This window comes from Dendropsophus ebraccatus, chromosome 9, assembly GCF_027789765.1.
Source record: "Dendropsophus ebraccatus isolate aDenEbr1 chromosome 9, aDenEbr1.pat, whole genome shotgun sequence".
NCBI classification, from domain to species: Eukaryota; Metazoa; Chordata; class Amphibia; order Anura; family Hylidae; genus Dendropsophus; species Dendropsophus ebraccatus.
Genome location: NC_091462.1, coordinates 88,107,020 through 88,126,651, shown reverse-complemented (window position 1 = coordinate 88,126,651; position 19,632 = coordinate 88,107,020). Strand labels below are relative to the sequence as shown.

The 19,632-nt window shown below is 45.4% G+C and overlaps 1 protein-coding gene across 1 annotated transcript; it reads left to right on the top strand.

The window, feature by feature from the left end:
* Positions 1-1,821: 1,821 nt before the first annotated feature.
* Positions 1,822-16,714, top strand: RAC1 (Rac family small GTPase 1). The gene is made up of 6 exons (XM_069983775.1): positions 1,822-2,139; positions 11,165-11,236; positions 11,684-11,801; positions 13,242-13,304; positions 13,648-13,807; positions 15,076-16,714. Exons 1-6 carry the CDS (start codon positions 2,105-2,107, stop codon positions 15,204-15,206), a joined length of 579 nt encoding a protein of 192 aa, XP_069839876.1. The 5' UTR covers positions 1,822-2,104; the 3' UTR covers positions 15,207-16,714.
* Positions 16,715-19,632: the final 2,918 nt, after the last annotated feature.

Here is a 19,632-nt window from a genome sequence, read left to right as displayed (position 1 = left end):
AAGGCTTTAGGAAATCATCAGTATTAGGCCATGTTCAGACGCTGTAAGAACAACTGCCGCTGTCTGACATGTTCACCCAGCCGATGCTGCAGTATTGGCTGGATGAACATGACTTGATTTCAATTGGAATGTGGACACATTTGGGTGTGCCCGCCCCCCAATTTGCCTAGGTCAGTATTTACACTCAGGAAACCATCAGGAGTGATTTCAGGATTTCCTGATCACGGTAAAAAGTGTAAATTGTATTGTAATGTCTGTAATTCCAGAAGATCCCATATGGGGCTTCCGTGCTGGAATTCTGGATAAAAATAGCGCAGGTCCTATAACTTCCTGACCTTTTCCAGGTCCTATAATTTTCCTGACCTATTTTCCAGAAAAGACACCCTTCAAGATTTTTTGCCTAATAGAACTCTATGGGTCTGAAAATGTATCCGGATTTCCTGATAAGAAATCCAAATAATTTTTTCTGACGTGTGCATGGAGCCTATGGGTGGGTTCGGACTGAGGAATCCAGGCAAATTATCCCGAATTCCTCAGTCTGAACCCACCCTTAGGCTACGTTTACATTAGTGTTCATCCTTCTGGCACCATTCCGTCATCCTTTTCCTTTCCTCAGAGAAAGCGAGACGGAAATTGTCGGATCCGTTATAATCCCCATAGGTTTCAATGATATTTTATTGTGCTCCGTTTGACCAAATAGGGCTCTGTTAGCATGCAATCCGTTCAAGTTCCGTTTTTCTGAACGGACGAAAAAATTGTGTTTGCAGTATTTTTTTTTTCTGTTTTCAAAAACGAAAACTTAAATGGATCGATGCAATCCGTTTTTTTATAATGATAGTCAATGGTGACGGATCGAAACGGAAGGTTAATCCGTTTGCGTCCGTTGTTTAAGTTTCCGTCCCATTCCGTTTTCTAGTTGGAGCATGCGCAGAAGGGGAGAGAAGACAGGAAGTTGTTCTGGGAAGGAAGGGGAGGAGCCGGGGGAAAAAAAAAACTATGAAAAACGGACACGAACGAAATTTCAAACGGATGACAACGGAAGCAAACGGATGGCAAGCTTCCGCTAATTTTACTAACTACGGATACACTAACATTTTTGGCTATCCGTTGACATCCGTTAGCAAATCCGTCTTTAGCTATCCGTTTACAAAAAAATGAATGGATCCGTCAGTTTCGTGTAAAAACGCTAGTGTGGCCGAGCCCTTAGGGTCCATTTACACAGAAAGATTAACTGACAGATTATCTGCCAAAGATTTGAAGCCAAAGCCAGGAATGGATTTGTAAACAGGAGAAATCTCAGGCTTTCCTTTATGACCTAATCTCTGTTTATAGTCTGTTTCTGGCTTTGGCTTCAAATCTTTGGCAGATAATCTTTCTGTGTAAATGGACCCTTACTGAGTAACTGAGCAGATCTGCTACTCACAAATACAGAAAACCTATGACTACCCCAGAGGTACTGACAGCTATATTTGCCGTTAGGCTATGTTCACACTGCGTTTTTGCTGTCCATTTATTGGATCAGTTTAATGGAAAAAATGGATGAAAAAACTGATGCATTTGTGTGCATCCAGTTTGATCCGTTTTTTTTTCTATTGACTTCTGTCATATATCTATCTATAGAAAAAAGGATGAAAAAAACCCGTCCTTCTATATGAAGCCATAAGGCTTCTCCCCGCACTGACCGCCAGGGGGCGTGCGCTCCTCTCCCCTGAGGACAGCAATTCCTGGGTAGACGCCCCTTGCCCGCGTTTTCCCCTATGACGTCACCACCCGTGCGCGCTCCCGCGGCTCCAGGGCGCACCCAGGCGCGTGCACTGTGCGTTTCGAGGCGCGGCCGGTAGTGACGCGGGCAGCGCGCTTCCTGTACCTTATTATTGAGGCGCTCCGGCTCCGGGCTCAGGGTGGTGGCCGCTGCAGCCCCTCAGACCGTCTTCTCCCCGCTCGTCCTCACGTTACACAGAGCAGCAGCCGGTGTCACCGAGGCGGGACTGTGCCCAGCGGGTGATCTCGTAGTCTCCCTCCGGCCTTCTCGGCGCCGCCCTTTTTTTTTTTTTCCCCTTTTCCTTTTTTTTCCCGCTACCGGGAACCTCGTCGCGGAGCAGCCATGCAGGCCATCAAGTGTGTGGTGGTGGGAGACGGGTGAGTAGTGGCGGGTGCACCGGGAGGGGGCGGGGGGCACGGGTTACATGGCAGCTCCCCCACCCCCACACTGCTGCGGCGGCTGCTGTACACTGGATGGGGCCCGGCCGCCGGCACACGGGGAGGAGGACACTCATCTGCCGGACATCACCTGCTAGCCACCGTACAGGACTACAACTCCCAGCATGCACCGGGTGACAGGATGTAATAGGAGCTATTCACTGTACTGTAGCAGGACTACAACTCCCAGCATGCACAGGGTGGCAGGATATTATAGGAGCTATTCCCAGCACTCCATCTGGTGTGGGACTACAACTCCCAGCATGCATCAGATGTCAGGGTATAATAGGAGCTATTCACAGTACTGTAGCAGGACTACAACGCCCAGCACACACAGGGAGCCATTATAGGAGGTATTCATAGCACTCCAGCTGCTGCTGGACTACAACTCCCAGCAGGCATGTGGTGCTAGAATATTATAGGAGGTAATCACAGTGCTGTAGCAGGACTACAAATCCCAGCATACACAGGGTGCTAGAATATTATAGGAGGTAATGACTGCGCACAGTAGGTTGCTGAAAGAGATATATATATATATATATATATATATATATATATATATATATATATATATATATATATATATATATATATACACACACACAGATAGCTTGATCATAATGTGAGCTCTGCATTGTGGCGGGCTGTGTGTATGGATGTGTGCAGGATGCTTGTAGTGGTGCTACGTGGCGGGCTGTGTGTATGGATGTGTGCAGGATGCTTGTAGTGGTGCTACGTGGCGGGCTGTGTGTATGGATGTGTGCAGGATGCTTGTAGTGGTGCTACGTGGCGGGCAGTGTGTATGGATGTGTGCAGGATGCTTGTAGTGGTGCTACGTGGCGGGCAGTGTGTATGGATGTGTGCAGGATGCTTGTAGTGGTGCCACGGGCCTGGCTGTCATGCTGGCATACAATGTTGGCAGCAGCCCCCCACCCCCCCAACCCCCGATGACCCTTCCTGACATGGAGCTGTGACCTATCAGAATCTGTATCAGGGGGAGCTTTACCTTTGAATGGTGGTCTATCTCTGTATTAGTTTACACACTGTATTTAGAGTCTCTGACATCTGCCATAGACATGCCAATAATAGGGGTGACACTTGGCGCTGACGCCAGTATTCTGCATGGCTGTGGGGATAGTAACTCCCATGTGTGATCCTGTCTCTTTGCACTTTTCTCCATTGAAGCAGTAACTAGCATTCATCTTAGGATTTTACAGTGTAGATGTTCTGTCAGACTAGAAAACACAAGTTTTCCTCAAAGTCTATGGATAAGGGTAGTGCTGTGCATGGTAGAAGGCAGCCATGTTTTCCTACTCATAATGACTGTATGGCTATGGATACTGGGGGAATATTGGCCTCTATAGGTCCATATTGGAGTAAGCGATTGATAGGCTCTGTAGTATTTGCAGGTAACCTCAAAGGGGTCTATGATGCTGAGATATGAGCCATTGTTTGATGGAGTATTCCTGCTGGTAGAGGCATGGAGGTCTGTAGTAGCTCTATAGTAGTTCTAGTCACTAAGTATATATAATCTAGAGTAAATTGTACAGAAGGTTTTTCTCTTGCCCCATGCAGAGCTGTGTTAGTCAGGGTGCTTGTTCCTGGAAGGTGGTGTAATAGCGGATGCTTGTGAGCTGCTCCACATTCCAGTATAAGGTGTAATGGGGCCTGGCGTTTCCTGGTACAGGTCAGAGTATTACACCTCGCTCCGGGGATACAGACTGACTTACATGGGAGTTTACTTTAGTCACCTAAGGTGCATGGCCCCACGTGGCACTGGGCCCGTCATTCTCTGTATAGTAGCTATGTATTAGCCATGTGCTGGACACAAGGTCATAATTCAGGAAGAATTTGAGTAAAGCTAATCTTGGCCGATATCATGAGTAAGCAGAGGCCGTGGCGACAAGTCATGTACACATCTGCATAGGTACAGTGGGAATTAGAATTAGTATTAAGTACATTGCAAATTTAGGAAGTTTTCCCACCTACAAAGAATAGAGAGGTGTGTAACTTATCATATGTACCCTTCACCTGTGAGAGACAGAATCTATAAAAAAAATTCCCAAAAATCAGATTGTATGATTACAGCGCCATGGAGATTCAAACAGTTTTCCCGCTGCAGGACAACGGGCGAGCAGCTTGGTGAGACGGCAACAACTGTTTGTGCAATTATTAGCAGATGGAAGATGACTGTCAATCTTGCTCCTTCTGGGGCTCAATGTCATGGGTTAAGGAAGGTCCGGAATCAGCCCAGAACTTCATGGGAAGTCAGTGGCCTAAAGGGAGCTGGAGCCACAGTCTTAAAGATTACCTTTAGTATCACACCACGCCAACATGGACTAAAATCCTTCAGGGCAAGCAGTGTCTCACACCAGCACATGTTCAGACCCATTTGTAGCATCTGGATGATCCAGAGGCGGCATGGGAGAAGGTTGTGTAGTCAGATGAGACCAAAATAGAACTTTTGTTTGAAGGAAGAAGCATGCATATAACCCCAAGAGCACAGTCCCAACTGAGAAGCATAGGGGTGGAAACATCATACTTTGGGTGTGCTTTTCTGCAAAGGGGACAGGACGATGGGGCAGCGTCTCGCGAAATCTTGGCCAGCGACCTCCTTTCCTCAGTAAGAGCATTGAAGATGGGTCGTGGCTGGGTCTTTCAGCATGACAAGGACCCAAAACATACAGACAGGGCAACTAAGTAGCGGTTCCATAAGAAGCATTTCAAGGATCTGGAGGGGCCTATCATGTGTAACTGTGATAAAAAAAAAAAAATATACACCTAAACTTCTTTGTAGATCAGAAAAATCTCAATCAGCAGTGTGTCAAAGATTTTCCCCCAGTGTATAGACCACTACTGCAGGTCATGACATCAATAATCTGTTTCATGTAGAATTCTTTTGTAGGATAAAGCAAGAAATGTGTTTAGCGAGAAGTTGAGCCTTTCTTTTACACCCCTCCTTTCTGCTGGATCTGTTTCTGTATTTGGCTTAAACTGCATCAAAAGCCACAGTATGTGAGCGCAGCTATATACTTCTCATCCACAGCAGTAGACTAAGGGGGACATTTATCAGGGGCTTTGCGCCTATTTTTTAGGTGAATTGGATTTTTCACCCGTTTTTGGTCTAAGTTCTATGAACCAGTATTCGACGGGTGAATATTTGCAAAACCTACGTCTGGTCAGTACCAGGTGAATATGTTTGTGCACAATTCTGCGAATTTTCTGTTCACAAATTTATAAAGACTTTGTTAAAGTGACTCTGTACCCACAATCTGTCCTGGGGTCCGTTTGGCAGGTGATGCAGTTATTGTCCTAAAAACAACTTTTAAACTTGCAGCCCTGTGTCAAATTGTGGCCTAGATTGTGTATGCATTAGGCTTGCACAACCTCTCTGTCCCCCCCTCCCTGTCCCCCCCTCCCTGTCCTCTTTATCATTAGGAATGCTCCAGGCAGGTATTCTCCTATTCATCACCTGTGTGAGCACGGCACATGGGCTGGATCGCTAAGGCACCTGTGTAGTGTTCACTGCAGAGGAATAGGAAAAATCCTGTCAGTGGCATTCCTAATGATGGAGAGGGTGGGGAGGAGGGACGGAGGGGTGGTGCAAAGTTAGGGCACAGATACTCTAGGCCAGGGGTCCTCAACTGGCGGACCGCGGTCCGAACCCGGACCGCGGAGGCCAGCTGTCCGGACCCCTGGTCAGACCTCCTAACCGCCCCGGATCCGGTCTGTCCCGGGGCGGTTAGGAGGTCCCGCTCCCCACCGCACTGCCTCCCGCCCCATAGGCGTACTGTCCTTAGATGTCAGTACGCCTGTGGGGCTGGGGGCAGTGTCGGTCCGGCCCCCGGCTGATACGCGCTCTGTAAGGATGTCCCGGGGATTCCCCAGCAGAGCGCGCACCACAGACCTCAGTGTACGCTGCCGGCCTGTCCTTCCCGGAAGTGCAGGCCGGCGGCGTACGCTGAGGTCACTGATGCGCGCTCTGCTGGGGAATCCCCGGGACATCCCTACAGAGCGCGTATCAGTCGGGGGCCGGACCGACGGGAAGAGAAGAAGACAGCCGCAGCGGGGAACGAGGTGCTAGGTGAGTTGTTTTTGTTTTTTTTTTTTTTTCTGTCTGGGGGGCATCTACAAGGGGAGAGCGCACAGGTGGACTATATACTACAGGGGGGACCTCACAGTGGGCTATATATTACTGAGGGGGCTATATACTACTGGGGGGAGCGCACAGGGGGCTATATACTTCAGGGGGGACCTCACAGGGGGCTATATACTACTCAGGGGGCTATATACTACTGGGGGGAGCGCACAGGGGGTTATATACTACAGGGGGGACCTCACAGGGGCTATATACTACAGGGGGAAAGCACAAGGGGGGCTATATACTACTGGGGGGAGAGCACAGGGGCGCTATATACTACTGGGGGGAGCTCACAGGGGGCTATATACTACAGGGGGACAGCGCATGGGGGGGCTATATACTACAGGGGGAGCTCACAGGGGGCTATATACTACAGGGGGGAGCTCACAGGGGGGCTATATACTACTTGGGGGGAGCTCACGGGGGCTATATACTACTGGGGGGAGCTCACAGGGGGCTATATACTACAGGGGGAGAGCACAGGGGGGCTATATACTACTGGGGGGAGCTCACAGGGGGCTATATACTACTGGGGGACAGCGCACAGGGGGCTATATACTACAGGGGGAGAGCGCACAGGGGGGCTATATACTACTGGGGGGAGCTCACAGGGGGCTATATTCTACAGGGGGAGAGCGCACAGGGGGGCTATATACTACTGGGGGAGCAACAGGGGGCTATATACTACCAGGGCAGTCACCCCCTTTGTACCTTATATCAAAGGCCTGGTGAGAGAAAAAAATGCCAGTTTTCCCGCTAATAAGCAGCAATTCTGTATATAAATAGTTGAACGTTTGTGACAAAGTAACAAAACACGTTTCCTACTGCTGTTCAGCTCGGACCTTCACCTGACAATAGACCCCGGTAAGTGGACCTTCACTAAAAGTTGTTGAGTACCCCTGCTCTAGGCCATGGCAGTTTGACACAGGGCTGCAAGTTTAAAAGTATTTTTTTAGGACAATAACTGCATCACTTGCCGAACAGACCCCGGGACAGATCTTGAAGTATAAGCAGCTATCCGAAGGTACAAGTGGTTTGGGGGCGCAGATTGTGGGTACAGAGTCGCTTTAAATTAGTGAAAAACAGATGAATACTCTAGAAAAATAATGTTTTAGACTTGATAGTTAATATCCCCATAGCTACCCATTTTTTTTTTTTTTTTTTTTCATTATAATTTTTATAACCTTTCAGTGTCAGCATTTTTAACTAAATTAGTATTTAGTGGTCCCAAACCCCTGGATACCACAAGGTGACCTTTAGGGACACGTCCCCATGAAACATTAGTGGAGCAGCACAAAGCTACATTCCTACCATGACTGGGGCCAGTAGCTGTGTCCAGCCGAAAGCTATTCCTCCCATCCGCTCATGCATGTTTATTTGGTCAAGCGTCTATATATTCACTATGTGGAATAAGCTGGTACCAGACTGGAGAATGAGAATCATTCTGTCTGATTTAATGGGTAGAAAAGAGTGTCACGTGCCGTGCTACTCTTCCTGTCAAAATAATGCACTTCCACAGTTACTATCAGGCACTGCTGCCATGGCTTTTGTTGTAATAGGAACCATGAAAGTTGTGTGAACAGAGCCCAAGGGCCCTTTAAAGGGGTACTCCAGCGGGGGGGCCCGGCTCCCGGCCTCTTTCGGGTGTCTGACGCGGGCCCGAGACGTAACATCTCAGGTCCGCTCAGCCAGTCAGTGAAGGAGGCGGGATCCGTTTCAAGTCCGCTCAGATCCCGCCTCCTTCACTGAGCGGAATCGGGGAGGTGAGTGGACGTCTTTTTTTCTCGGCCTCCTCCTCCCCGATCCCAGCAAAAAAATGCAGCCCCCCCCCCCCCCCCCCGCTGGAGTACCCCTTTAACTTAGGCCGCTAATAACAAGCACTGATTCTTTACATCAGTGCTTCTCAATTCCAGTCCTCAGGCCTCACCAACAGGTCATGTTTTGAGGATTTCCTTAGTATTTCACAGGTGATATATTATACTCAGTGCATCAGGTATTATCGCAGGTGTTCTTTGTATGGGAAATCCTCAAAACATGACCTGTTGGTGAGGCCTGAGGACTGGAATTGAGAAGCACTGCTTTACATGGCCCATCAAATACATGACTGGCAGCCACACAGCAGCTTTTTACACTGGGCAATGTGTGACCTATAGCAGTAATATCAAATGGCTTCAGAAAAGATCCAAGAAACCAATAAGTGTCTACTTGTCCCCTGGCCGATCGCAGGCCCTTCTAGACTTCCCAATTATTGGGAACTTGTATTCCTAGGAACACCCACTTGCCAAAGAATTGGCTATGTTGAAGGGCCCCAAGATAGCCACAATTGATGGGTTGGCTGACTGGGTATATACCTGACTGTAACAATACCTTCAATTCATTTATAGTTTTGGCCGTTCATGCATGTGCCGTATCTTTTGCTTTATAGGACACACTTGACTATAGTACACACCCCTGGTTCAGACAACTAAAAACTGTTTTTTTGTAACTAACTTCCCTGGTGGACTAAGGGGCTAATGCAGCAAAGAGATCAAAGTTCATTAGAATGACTGGGCTAATTTAACACACTCTGACAGTACATTATACCCACACGTACCCAGCCGGCAGGCGGAAGGATAGGCAGGAGTGGGTGCTCCGGGAGCATGGGGAGCGCCCCAAATGCTCGGGACACGCTTATTACCTTATCAGCAATTAGCCGAAAACACCGGTATACTGGACAGCCCTGGAATCCTGAGGTATATAGCGACTGTCTCATATCAGCAGGTTCGCTGGCCCAAACCTGCTGATAGTGCCGCTTTGATAAGATCGTCCCTACTTAAGTATGTGGTTGAAGGCCTTCCTATAGTCATGTGACTGACATCACTGAAGGTCCTGCAGGTTCTTCAGCTTCCCCTTGGTAAGTTGCTGTGGGACATCTCACTCATCGGTGTCCGGCAGGAGGAGGGAGAGGCACATTGCTGAAATCAGAGCTTTGCCCAAACTTTAGGGAAGCAGTCAGGGTGATCGGACACTTTTGGGGCGCGCTCTGTGTTATATAAGACGCAGGCAGTTTTTAGCAAGATATTTTCTTGCTGAAAAGTTTTATAAAGTGAAAAATATGGTATGCAGCAATATCCTAGGAAGCTAGTACTTGTACTTCCACAAAGACAACATGCAACCTCCATAAAGATGCTGCCCTGAGGCTAATAACCAAGCCCTGTATTTCCTATTACTTCTGTGCCCTGCAGGCCCCATTCTTGGCCTTGAAGTATAATGTGTGAATGTAAAATACCATTGCCCCCCCCAGTGTATTGGCTGTTGCGGTTGTTTGGGGCTTGTGGCCCAGTGGCGGCCATCTTGCTAATACTTCATGGTGACCCATCCTTGCTGTATTGCTATGTGACTTTGTAGTAGATGTAAATGCTGCATTGATTTATCCATGGAGTGCAGTGGTGTGTGGCCTCATAATCTGACATTGTATTGCACAGTATGTGACACCATTCTCCATAGCTCCCCAAGGAATTGCACATCACATATGGAGATTTATGTAAATTAATGCAGTTTGTGGGGATTTGGCTGCAATTGCATTTTTAAACATGGATTTTTATTTTTTTGAAAAAATGTTTCTAAGGAAAACTGTAGGACTGTACCATTGAAGCCAATGTGAGGAGGAGGAAGTGATCAGTGGACACTACAAAGCATGCCGCCACAAGACAGGAAGTGTTGGCATGGGGATGTTGTAGGGAAGCTGTACTTATTTGACCTAGAACATCACAGGGATAAGGAAGAAGAAAACTCTGGATCACATCGATCATAGACTAAAAATGGATCAGAAAGCCCAGTGTTGGATCAACTGGTTTATATAATGTTGCACATATGATAGTCTTAACTATTATAGATTGGATTGCAGCTGAAATACAGCGTGAAAGACGTCATTCACACAGCCGAGTGGGTGTTAGGCTGTAGTCACACATGCAGACCTGATGCGGCAGAAGGTGTGTACTAGATGCTCAGAGCTGCTAAGCTTACATCACTATAGAGTGCTATGGGGTCTATAATACACATGCTACAACATATTAGAGTCCGTCACATAACAGAAGCCTGCAGGATGATATCCAGATGATAGAATATACCGGATTCTCCCCTAGATGTGTATAATCCTCTCTGCAGTCATAGATGAGGGTACACCTTTGTACAGGATGCTGCAAAGTCTGTGCTATACATAAGAGCACCTTCATTCATACATTAGGGACTTTACTGCAATAGGTTTATGTCAGAACTCTTCCGTCATCTGGCGGACCCCCCAATAAAGTGTTATCGATGCCCCCCACGTGCACTGGTGTATTGTGGATTATATATGATCCTTGAAGAGGTTATCCACAATAGGAGGGAAATGTAAAAGCTTTCCTCCCCTCTCTGATCCTGCATTACTACTGGCAGCACCATTGAGTGATGGGAGCCACGATGCCTGTAGGACCATGGATACAGCTGTCATGTGCAGCCTGATTTTGTATTGTATTCAAGATTAAAGAGACATCACAAGTTTTAATCAGTTAGGGTCTGATCCCGACCGATTACAAGAACAATCCAGGTGAGATGACCACGCTGCGTTACACCTCTGTGTCTGTCTCCCCTGACAGGGAGCACACCTGTTCTCCTCATTGGTTGGGGTCTGAACGCACAGACCATGACAAATAAAAACTTTTGCCTTCTCTCTCTCAGGAGTGTTACCATAGGGACAATAGATTTCTGAGGGTTAGTGTCTGCAGGTCTATTGGTAAAAATAGATGTAATAAGAGTATATGTAGATGAACGTTCAGTATCTCATCCTCTATTCTTCTCTTCCAGAGCTGTCGGTAAAACCTGTCTGCTGATCAGTTACACAACAAATGCATTCCCCGGAGAATACATCCCAACCGTGTAAGTAACCCATAGCCAGTGCCCGCAGTGCTTCTCATATGCCTCCATTCATTTATTATCTACACATTCTTCCCCTGTCCTGTATGAGGGGGTCTGCATACTGTCTAATATTATTAGTCCCTGAGGGCCAGTGCACTTGTGTGATAGAAAACATCCCACAATAGCTTACCCCTTGTAATGCACTGGTGTAATTTTCACTATCACTGTACGTATCCATCTTGGTTAGTGCAATGAGGCTGAGTGCTGCTTCCCCCTGTGCTGTGTATGTGACAGGAGACGGGCCCTTACTTGCTATACAAGTCCATCTCAGTCGTGTGTATGGAGTGGGGAGAGAATGCGCTTAGCATGCACTTCTCCCCGCTACATCCAGCCACTGATCAAAGGGTTTTAGCAGTGACAGTGCCCATTTAAACTTTGCACTCTTCTCATGTATCCATTCATCTTTAGGTTTGACAACTATTCTGCCAATGTAATGGTAGATGGAAAGCCAGTAAATTTGGGCTTATGGGATACTGCTGGACAAGAAGATTACGATAGATTGCGTCCACTATCTTATCCACAGACTGTAAGTATGCCGTTTTGTACGGTTCTTATTCCTATGTGAAACCTGCACCCCTTTTTATCGCCCCCTGCGTGTACAGGGCTTCTATGAGCCAACAGTGAAGATGGTATCGGCCTCTTGCATAACTCGATCAGATGCGGTGGCAGGTTTTAAACCAGGTCATGCTTAGCAGAGCTGGCTGAGCTTTTTGAGTCCCAGAATTTAGCCTGTTTTTTTTTTTTTTTTTTTATAGCAGAAACTTGTACATCTAATCCATATGCAGCCAGTGATCCAGTGAAGCCATCACAGATGCTCTTGGTTGTCCTAATGTCTGTTTTTATGGGGGAAAGTGTATTCCACATAACATTACCTGACCCTCTTCCCTGATACTGTGTTCCTCTGATAATACCCAGTTATCCTTTTGCTCATTTCCAAGAGGAGTCAGAGTCGTCTTTTTAATGGGATGCCCCTGCTTACCGCCCAGTTATTGCCCCTGGTGGTATCAGACTAAGGAAGGGTAATACCATGTTGCTGTGAACATGTATTATGAACAGGAGTGACACACCCGTCAGCTTTCTGGGGAAGTATTCTAGGTTGTAGGTGTTGTAGGTTAGCTGACCTTCTGCGTGCCCTGTAGTGTCTCTCTGGGGAAGGTGGATTCAGGAACGGTTATGTGAAACCTCTTGGCAGTAACGACTTAGGGGTAGATTTATCAAATGGTGTAAAATTTAGACTGGTGCAAACTACCCACAGCAACCAATCACAGCTCAGCTTTAGGCAGTGCTGAAAGGAAAGAGGAGCTGTGATTGGTTGCTGTGGGCAGTTTGCACCAGTCTAAATTTTACTCCCTTTAATAAATATCCCCCTTAGACTTTTTTTTTTTTGCATGAAGTATAAAGCAGAATTTACCGCTTCCATCTTTGTGTAAGAGGCCGAGATTAGACTGCATTGCTTGAGGAGTGGGTAGTGATTTCTCCCCGCCATGAAAGGGAGGAGAGCATCCATGAAGCACTAAACTCTGCTTTTGAATCTGAATATTTTTTGTTAGGCTTTAAGCCCGAGCCCCAAAGCTTCCAATGTTTCGGTGAGTTAATTGAAGCCTGCGGCTAATGGAGCGGTCTGCAAATTCTCTGTCAATGTCCGCAACCTCCTGTTGGTGTAGGCTGCAGTGGGTGGAGCGTGTCGCCTTGCTTGCAGAGCACGATTAATGCTTTTTATGTCCCTTTTGATCTACAATCTAAAGCACCCTGACTGGGGGAATAAAGAGGAAGAATTAATTTCATTTCCATGTTCTCCTAATGTTTGCACTTCCCTAATTCTAAATTCAGAGCACCCTTCACCCTTCCAAATAATTTTTGCTTTCCTGTTCTCTTTGCAGAGTCCAATAATAATAATAATAATCCGTGTCTATATTGTCTACATTTGTTGGAATCCATTAACACTTCGTTTCTTCCTGTTTTGCAGGACGTATTTCTAATCTGCTTTTCACTTGTGAGCCCGGCCTCCTTTGAAAATGTCCGCGCTAAGGTAAACACAGGTTCTCGCTGGGGGTTTGCTACAGATGCGGGAATGTGGGGATGTTTATACATAGTAAGTCCGAGAGACTTTGTTCTGGGGGGTGAGAAGTTCAGAGTCTGGTGAAATGAATCTGTCACTGAGGCACTGACCTAAATCAGGATACACTGGAGCCATGGGCTCTAGTGTTTGGGCTGGAGTCCTGACTTATGTCATGGTGTTAGTGTTAAGCTGCCCCATTGTTTAGAAAGCAGCAAGCGACCCGTGTACTCAATAGTCCAGACAGGGCATGCTCCATGTGCAGACACAGCTGCTAAATTTCTTTGCCCTGTTTTTTTCCCCTTTCCTTTCCTAGTGGTATCCAGAAGTCCGACACCATTGTCCTAACACTCCTATTATCCTCGTGGGCACAAAACTTGATCTGAGAGACGATAAAGACACAATTGAGAAGCTGAAAGAGAAGAAGCTTACACCCATTACCTATCCTCAGGGACTTGCCATGGCAAAAGAGATCGGTATGTAAAAATATGGCCGCATAGATCTGCAAAATCTGTGTGTGATACACAGACAGGAAAAGCAGGCTTTACAGCATTGTAGGTTAGTGAAGTTATAGGAAAGCACCAGCGACTGAAAACAAAGGTATTAAAAAAAAAAGTTCTGTACTATATATAGAAGCCGTCCAGATAACATCATTTATTTACAGCGTTACCTGGGGAAAATACCTGCTGCTAGCTGTGGGATGTGTTGTGGCTTTTTATAGTGTAGTTTTTATATGTGAGGGGCTACGTGAGTGATGGCAGTGGATCTACACAAAGCCGGTGTAATCTACAGGTAAATACAAAGAGTATATTATAGTTATTGGGGGGGATAATGGGGTTTTCATGTAGTGTCCCACAACTAGTGTGGAGGGTTTTGTTGATGGTCTTGGCTGACTGTATTCTCATAGATCTTGGGCCTAAGGAAGTTAAAAGAGATAATTTGTTCATTCAAAACCCTGGAATAAAGACTAAGGGGCATCGGCTTCTAGGACACTTATATTGATCTTTTTTAATAAGGAAATGAAGAAAAAGGGAGTGACTGTTTTCGATCTGCTGCCAACGTCAATAGACTCCCCTTCAGTTAGAATTATCTGTGTTCACAATACACCTCCAACAAGAGGAAGAGCTGCTTGGGCATAGGGAATACATGGAGTTGCTGTTGTGTTTGTCTTGGGTCAAATATATATTGTGCATGAGAGGGGCTGTCAGAGCGGATGGATTGGTAGCTAAGGGAACCATAAGGAACACCTCAAGTGAGAACTGTGGTGGAAATGAGGCAGAGTGTGTAAAATAGCCTTTGTATGTATGCTGTTGTGTGATGAGGTAGATATGAGAGAGATACTACTAAGAGTACTATATACATCTTTGAACCAGATGACTTCAGCAGGATCCGCAGGTTGTATTGTGTGGACATTTCTTGACACTCTTGACATATGATGGAGGAAGAATAATCCAGCATGTTGAATTTCACAGCACATTTCTTTTGTTGTCCCTGGAGGTGTCTGGTAGCAGCTTATTTTTCTCTTCCCATTAAAAAAAAAGTGTGCATGTACTGCATGATGGGGAGGAATAGCAGAATCGGCACTCTTAGGGATTTCTTCAGTTTGCATGTCATGTTACAACATAGCTGATACAGCAGTAATGGAGGATTACTCTCTTTTTATATTCTCTGGGGTCTGTTGCTGCTTTCTATAAAACATGAGAATTCCTGTATCATAAATGACGGTCTGGCTTCCTTCCAACAGGTGCGGTGAAATACTTGGAGTGCTCAGCACTTACACAGAGAGGACTGAAGACTGTGTTTGACGAAGCAATACGAGCAGTTCTCTGCCCACCCCCAGTAAAGAAGAGGAAGAGAAAATGTCTGCTTTTGTAATCCTTGCACTCCTCCTCCCTCCCCAGCCCTAGACTCCAACAATGCCAACTCCCCTTCAGCCCTATTTGTAATAATTCATTCTCTGCCTATAATCTTGAATCTACAGAATTACATTCATTTCCTCCTCTACATGACATGCATTTTTTCCAGATTCTACTAAATCCCCCTCCTGAACGATAGATGAATCTATTTAGCCTTATTTCTTTCCCGAATACGGTTTTCCTTTTGCTTCCACTAACTAAACGTTGCCAAACGCCCCCTTCAACTCTGTTCCATATTTTATCTGACAAACATGAGCCATTAAAACTCTATAATCCAGGCCTGACTTTTTACTCAGATACGACGTCTGACTCTAAACAGAAAGCGACTGTAGCTATACATTGATACTGTTCATATATTGACAGTGGGCCTGGGCCTTACTGCGTATATTAAAACACTTTATTAATCTTAATTCACTGTATTGCATTGTAAATCAAAATGGTTATTTAGGAATGTTAGAGATATTATGTATCTTTTTACTGCTTGGGTTACAAATAAAGTTTTGGTTAAAGGGTACTAATCTGCTCTTTTGGACAAAAAAACGATAACGACAGCAATGTAAAATAGGTTTCAGGGTTTTAATAGTAAACAATAAGCAACAGTATTTAAAGGTGACACTACCGCTTTGAAACTAGGCGACAGAAGTATAACGTGTAATGGATGCAGTAGGAACGGTTACTACAGGGTGAGTGTTTCACCAGCTGACAACCCCTTATTCCACCTGTTCCATAGGGCATTGGACCCTCCATCTTGCTTTAGGTGGGCACGTATATAGCAAGGAGTGCACAATGGTATTACGTAACGTATTCCATGTTAGAGCGTAGTACTCTGCAGGTTGCCCCCCTGCCAGTACAGTGCAGGGGCGTCCGTACAGTATAGTTGAGCTGTCATTCCCACAGATTCTGAGATGTACATGCTTTCCATGTTGCTTGCTCGTAAAATAACTTGTATTCTAATATCTGATTATTGTAACTTGCATTTTTTTGTAGTTTATGAAAGTTATACTTAATACTGATACTTTCTCTTCCATGTTAATTTCGCTTCAAGGTGTGCGCGTAATGGTTTTTTCCTATAACACTAGGTGTACAAATCATGTGAATCTGCTAAACCAGTGTAGACCTTCTTCTGTTGGCGGCCATACAGATGCAGTGACGACTAATTCTGCTTCTTCTTGTCATCTTTATTTTTAACGTTGTAAATTTAGCCTTGCCTTGAATCTGTTCTGCTTTCTTGGATCTGTGAGGTCTTTAATCATAGGGCGAGTATTACTGACATGGTGCACATCCCTAACCAAACACAATTAGAAATGACAAGCGACTCTACAACACGAACAAATTCAAAGCGCATTTCAGAATGTTGCAAAATTGAAAAGAAAAAAAAAATTGTGAACAGTGTTTTTACATTGATCTTTTGCTAATGCAATTTAGTGTTTTACATGCATGTTTGAATTAATAAATCCTTAAACTACAGCTTGGGACTTGGTGTGATTTTATAATAATTGATACTTATGTGTGTTATGTGAATGTGGAAAGTTAGGGGGTGACACTTTTTTAAATAAAATTTTTAACAGATCTGATTGCCCGCCAACCTGGTGACACTCCTTGAGGGGGATCAATATACTGAATAAAAGCCTGTGAATAGTGTCAAGGAGGCGGACACTGGACCGTGGTTCCCTAGGCCCTAGCATCTGATAAACCTCACTGTGCTGTATGCTGTACTTTTGCTTGTTAAGTGGAGTGAGGTGTAGTGGTGCGCAGGCCAGCAAGCTCTAGGCCCCACCTCCTTGATACTACATGGCCCGATTATTTTAGATGCTTTTATTATCTCTCCAGCAGCGCCACCTGCTTGGTTGTAGGTGGTCAGGGAGTGACAAATTTGCTTCATGACTTCATAGCACATTATCATATTACAGATCTTTAACATGTCTCTCAGATTCAAATTTTCTATGGCGGTAACAGTGATCGTTGTGTTTCTGGTAATAGAAAGAGAGCGATTATTCAAGGCTGGAGAGGCTGACTTATGGTTTAGGCAGCATGAAAGCGTTTAAAAGGTCCTTAAAGGGAAACGTTGAATCCAGGTTGTTCTACTTAAAGCGACTCTGTACCCACAATCTGTCCCCCCCCCCCCCCCCCCCCAAAACCACTTGTACCTTCAGATAGCTGCTTTTAATCCAAGATCTGTCCTGGGGTCCGTTTGGCAGGTGATGCAGTTATTGTCCTAAAAAACAACTTTTAAACTTGCAGCCCTGTGTCAAACTGCCATGGCCTAGAGTATCTGCTCTAACTTTGCACCGTGCCTCCTCCCCACCCTCTTCATCATTAGGAATGCCACTGGCAGGATTTTTCCTATTCCTCTGCAGTGAACACTGCACAGGTGCCTTAACGATCCAGCCCATGTGCTGTGCTTACACAGCTGATAGAATACCTGCCTGGAGCATTCCTAATGATGAAGATGGCGTGGGGGGGGGGGCATAGGTTGTGCCAGCCTAATGCACGCACACACTCTAGGCCAGAGCAGTCTGACACAGGGCTGCAAGTTTAAAAGTAGTTTTTTAGGACAATAACTGCATCACCTGCCAAACGGACCCCAGGACAGATCTTGGCTAAAAGCAGCTATCCAAAGGTACAAGTGGTTTGGGGTAGGCAGATTGTGGGTACAGAGTCACTTAAAGAAGCCATTGTGAGATGGTAGACTGGCTGAATATATATATATATATATATATATATATATATAATATATATATATATATATATATTTTTTTTTTTTAACTACACTTTTAGGCTATGTTAACACTGTATTTGGCCGTCAAACAGCGGCCATGTGAGTGCAACAGTGGCTGTTTAACAGCACTGCGTCATGGAATCGCAGTCTATGGAACCACGGCTGTAGTGTATACACCCTGTATACACTACGGCTGTGGTTCTCTGCAACTGTACTAAATAATTCACAGGTCTATTTTGTTCCGCTAATCAGTGAACATTGGCCGTACAAGACGGCTTGTGCTCACAGTGTAAAGTATGGCTCCCGGCTGTACTTTACATTGTGGTCTATGGCAAATAGGAGCATGAATATGCAAAAGAAGAGCCTGTGGAGCCTCATCAGAGCCAAGGGGTGGCTCCTGTAAGGAAACCATTAAAACCACCATATTAAGTGGCCCTATAATGCTGCGTTTACACGGAAAGATTATCGTGCAAATTCGTATGATATTGATCGAATTCGAACGATAATCGTACGTGTAAACTCAGCGAACGATCAAACGAGCGAGAAATCGTTCATTTTGATCTTTCAACAACTTCTCAAATCGTTGATCATTCGCAGAAAATTCGCAGATCGTTCCGTGTGAAGTCGTTCACCGATTTAACCAATGTGTGAGAGAGGCTTAAAGCGATCGCAAAACAAATTTCCGTATGATATCGTACAGTCTAAACGCTCATCGTTATGAACAAAAAAACGTTACTCCGACATCGTTAATCGTACGAATTATCATTCCGTGTAAACGTAGCATAAGTCAATGTAATGACAAGGGAAAAACCAAGGCCAGGTAACCATCCACATACAGCTGTTTCAGGGTGTTGCCCCTCATCAGTGTGGAGCAGGATTCTGTTTTGAGACTCTTTGAGGCTCCACGGGCTCTTCTTTTGCATATTCATGTTTCCCAGGGGGCAATGCACCTAGGACTTCACTGCTTTGAGCGATCTCATTAGCAGCCGGCAGTGTTGTCGTTTGGCTGGTCTCCCTGTGATCAGCGATCTGTTTCTCAAATAGGAGCATGGGCGTGTGCCAGCATTCCAATTAAAATAAAGTAGTGATCATCTGGCCGATACTGGTGAACATCTCAGACATCGACCGTTGTTTCACCCGACCGGTGAATTTAACAAAAAGCAAACATGCCACATATTATAATTTGCCTAAAGGGTAAACAAGTGCCACAGGTGTACAAGGCATTACACAACTATTACTCATGTTCACTTAAAGGGGTAACAATCAAACGGTTAACAAGCTGTAGAATAATCATACATGAAAATGTATAATATAAAACCTAAGATGACAGGCAGGCATGGCAGAACAGGGGGAAGACAGGACCACACAGGGGTGGTCATAGATGTCCTATTAGGCGTCATTCTCTACCTAGTCGGAGTCCCAGATAACGTTTAACATATCCACTGCTAGAGCCAAGAGGTATTCCATCCCCCTGACCTCTGAGATCCTCCATAACAGTTTGAGGGTCGAAGGTGAAGCCTGGCTTTTCCAGTGCCTGGAAGAAGCCATTGTGGGATGGTACAATGACTGTATTGATTATCAATAGGGTTACTAATGAAGTCCAAAAAGAAAAAGAATGAGCTATGGCATAATAAACATATATTGAAAAAGGGAGATGGAAAGTTGA